The 3,050-nt window shown below is 46.3% G+C and overlaps 1 protein-coding gene across 1 annotated transcript; it reads left to right on the top strand.

The window, feature by feature from the left end:
- The first annotated feature begins 1,800 nt into the window (after nucleotides 1-1,800).
- LOC123058829 (probable glutathione S-transferase GSTU1) lies at nucleotides 1,801-2,771 on the top strand. The gene has a single exon (XM_044481501.1). The coding sequence runs from the start codon at nucleotides 1,890-1,892 to the stop codon at nucleotides 2,565-2,567; it is 678 nt and encodes a 225-aa protein (XP_044337436.1). The 5' UTR covers nucleotides 1,801-1,889; the 3' UTR covers nucleotides 2,568-2,771.
- Nucleotides 2,772-3,050: the final 279 nt, after the last annotated feature.

The following is a 3,050-nucleotide window of genomic DNA, read 5'->3' on the forward strand; positions in this document are numbered from 1 at the left end:
AGCTAGTCAACTAGAGGCTTACTAGGGACATGGTGTTGTCTATGTATCCACACATGTATCTGAGTTTCCTATCAATACAATTCTAGCATGGATAATAAACGATTATCATGAATAATGAAATATATAAAATAATAACTAATTTATTATTGCCTCTAGGGCATATTTCCAACAGTCTCCCACTTGCGCTAGAGTCAATAATCTAGTTCCAATCGCCATGTGATTAACACTCACAGGTCACATCGTCATGTGACCAACATCCAAGAGTCTACTAGACTTAATGATCTAGTTCACATCACTATGTGATAAACACTCAAAGAGTTCTGGGTTTGATCATGTTATGCTTGTGAGAGAGGTTGTAGTCAACGGGTCTTGCCATATTCAAATCCCTATGTATTTTGCAAAACTTTATGTCATATCGTAGATGCTGCTACCATGTTCTCCTTGGAGCTATTCTAAATTGTTGCTCCATTATACGTATCCGGTATCTCTACTCAGAGCTATCCGGATAGGTATTAAGCTTGCATCGACGTAACTCTTTATGTCGAACTCTTTATCACCTCCATAATCGAGAAACATTTCCTTATTCCTCTAAGGATAATTTTGACTGCTATCTGATGATATACTCCTAGATCACCTTTGTACCCTCTTGCCAAACATGTGGCAAGGCACACATCAGGTGCGGTACTTCAGCATGGCATACCGTATAGAGCCTATGACAAAAGCATAGGGGACGACCTTCGTGCTTCCTCTTTCTTCTGCCGTGGTCAAGCTTTGGGTCTTACTCAACATCACACCTTACAACTCAGGCAAGAACCCCATCTTTGACTGATCTATTTTGAACTCCTTCAAAAACATGTCAAGGTGTGCGTTCTTTGAAAGTATCATCAGGTGTCTTGATCTATTTCTATAGATCTTGATGCCCAATATGTAAGCAGCTTTATCTAGGTCTTCCTTTGAAAAAAATACTCTTCAAACAACCATTTATGCTTTCCAGAAATTCTACATTATTTCGGATCAACAATATGTCATCCACATATACTTATCAGAAATGTTGTAGTGCTCCCGCTCACTTTCTTGTAAATACAAGTTTCTAGCAAACATTGTATAAACCTAAAAGCTTTGATCACTCCATCAAAACATATATTCCGAGAGGTGGTAACATAATATGTTACTGTAACATAGCGTTTCCAAGACAAGATGAGTCTACAAGATAATAAATGAAACCATCTAAGATACTACTCCCTCCGTTCCAAAATATAGTGCGCCCGCGCTTCCCGAGGTCCAACTTTGACCATAAATTTAACCAACGAGACCAACTGCGGCGGGAGAAAAAAAATATAATTGAAAACTTTTTTCGAATACGAATTCACCGATATAATTTTTGCTTCCGCCGCAATCGGTCTTGGTAGTTAAATTTACGGTCAAAGTTGAAGCACGTGGATAGAGGAAGCACTACATTATGAAATGGAGGAAGTACTATTATGTTACTTTGCATTATGAAGGTAGTAACTTAGGCTAGTATTATATGCATGACACCAGTCTAAGTTACTCGCCACTATGACCAGCCTTAGCATCATATGATCATTGGATCGGAATATCATGATCCACGAGGCACGAGTTCCGCTACATATTAATATAACCTGTTCGCATTCCTTGAGCACATAAACTATTCTTGACGTGATACCCAGTCAGCGTCAAACACAGAGGCCAGATGTGAGATGCCGTCGTGTTCCGTGAGCTGGAAAAAATAAGTGTGAATGAAATATTTTGAATCTGCCTTTCTCCCTTTATAAAGCAAAGCCGTGAGAGCACACAATTACACCACAACACACACACACAGGGAAACAAACAGAGCTCCTGCATCTCCAAAGCAGCGGAAGGATAGGATAATGGCCGGCGAGAAGACGACGGGGCTGGTGCTGCTGGACTTCTGGGTGAGCCCGTTCGCGCAGCGCTGCCGCATTGCGCTGGCCGAGAAGGGCCTGGCCTGCGAGTCCCTCGAGCAGGAGCTGCTGGGCGCCAAGAGCGACCTCCTCCTCGGCTCCAACCCCGTCCACAAGAAGGTCCCCGTGCTCCTCCACGACAGCCGCGCCGTCTGCGAGTCTCTCGTCATCCTCGAGTACATCGAGGACGCCTTCCCCGGCGCGGCCCCGCGGCTCCTCCCCGCCGACCCGCACGCGCGCGCGCAGGCGCGCTTCTGGGCCGACTACGTCGACAAGCGGGTGTACAGCTGCGGGACGCGGCTGTGGAAGCTCAAGGGGGAGGGGCGCGCGGCAGCGCGGGCCGAGATGCTGGAGACGCTCCGGACGCTGGACGCCGAGCTCGGGGACAGGGCGTTCTTCGGCGGCGAGGCGCTCGGGTTCGTGGACGTCGCGCTCATACCGCTCACGTCGTGGTTCTACAGCTACGAGAAGCACGGCGGGTTCAGCGTCGAGAAAGAGTGCCCGGGGCTGGCGGAGTGGGCGCGGCGGTGCGGGGAGAGGGAGAGCGTGGCCAAGGTCCTGACGCCGCCGGAGGAGGTGCACGACTTCATCGGCCTGCTCAAGAAGCACTACGGCCTCGAGTAGTAGTCAGCCGGCTGGTGGATGCGTGGCCAACTGTTTGCTTTCATGGAGTTTGGCTCGAGTCTGCTCTTGTTTGTGTTTAATTTGAGTCTTTAATGCCATTTGTCTCGTGTTCTACTTTCAAGATGTTGTCCAATGTATTTGCCTATTTGCGACCCCATATATGTGAGGTACTTCAATATATTTTGCTCAAGAAACTTGTGCGCATTTTGCACCTAGTGTCCCACGACGATTCCTATTTGGCGAATGGGTCGATAGATAGCGACCCAGCGCATCCTCTCGCCATGCGCCACATCCTCGGTATGAGCCGCTCATACTGTTTTCTTTCCTTTTTCTTTTATTTTTTGCCTGGTTTTTCTTTCCTTTTTGTCATTTTTTATTCTCTTCTTTTCTTTTCCTTCTATCCTTTCTTCCTTATAAGAATTTAGTGAGCATTTATTTAAAATTTTGAACATTTTCAAACCTGTGATTTTTTTGGATTCATGA

The sequence above is a fragment of the Triticum aestivum genome, chromosome 3A (assembly GCF_018294505.1).
Source record: "Triticum aestivum cultivar Chinese Spring chromosome 3A, IWGSC CS RefSeq v2.1, whole genome shotgun sequence".
NCBI classification, from domain to species: Eukaryota; Viridiplantae; Streptophyta; class Magnoliopsida; order Poales; family Poaceae; genus Triticum; species Triticum aestivum.

Coding starts and splice junctions, on each gene's coding strand:
- LOC123058829 (XM_044481501.1), top strand. CDS start 1,890: ATGGCCGGCGAGAAGACGACGGGGCTGGTGCTGCTGGACTTCTGGGTG.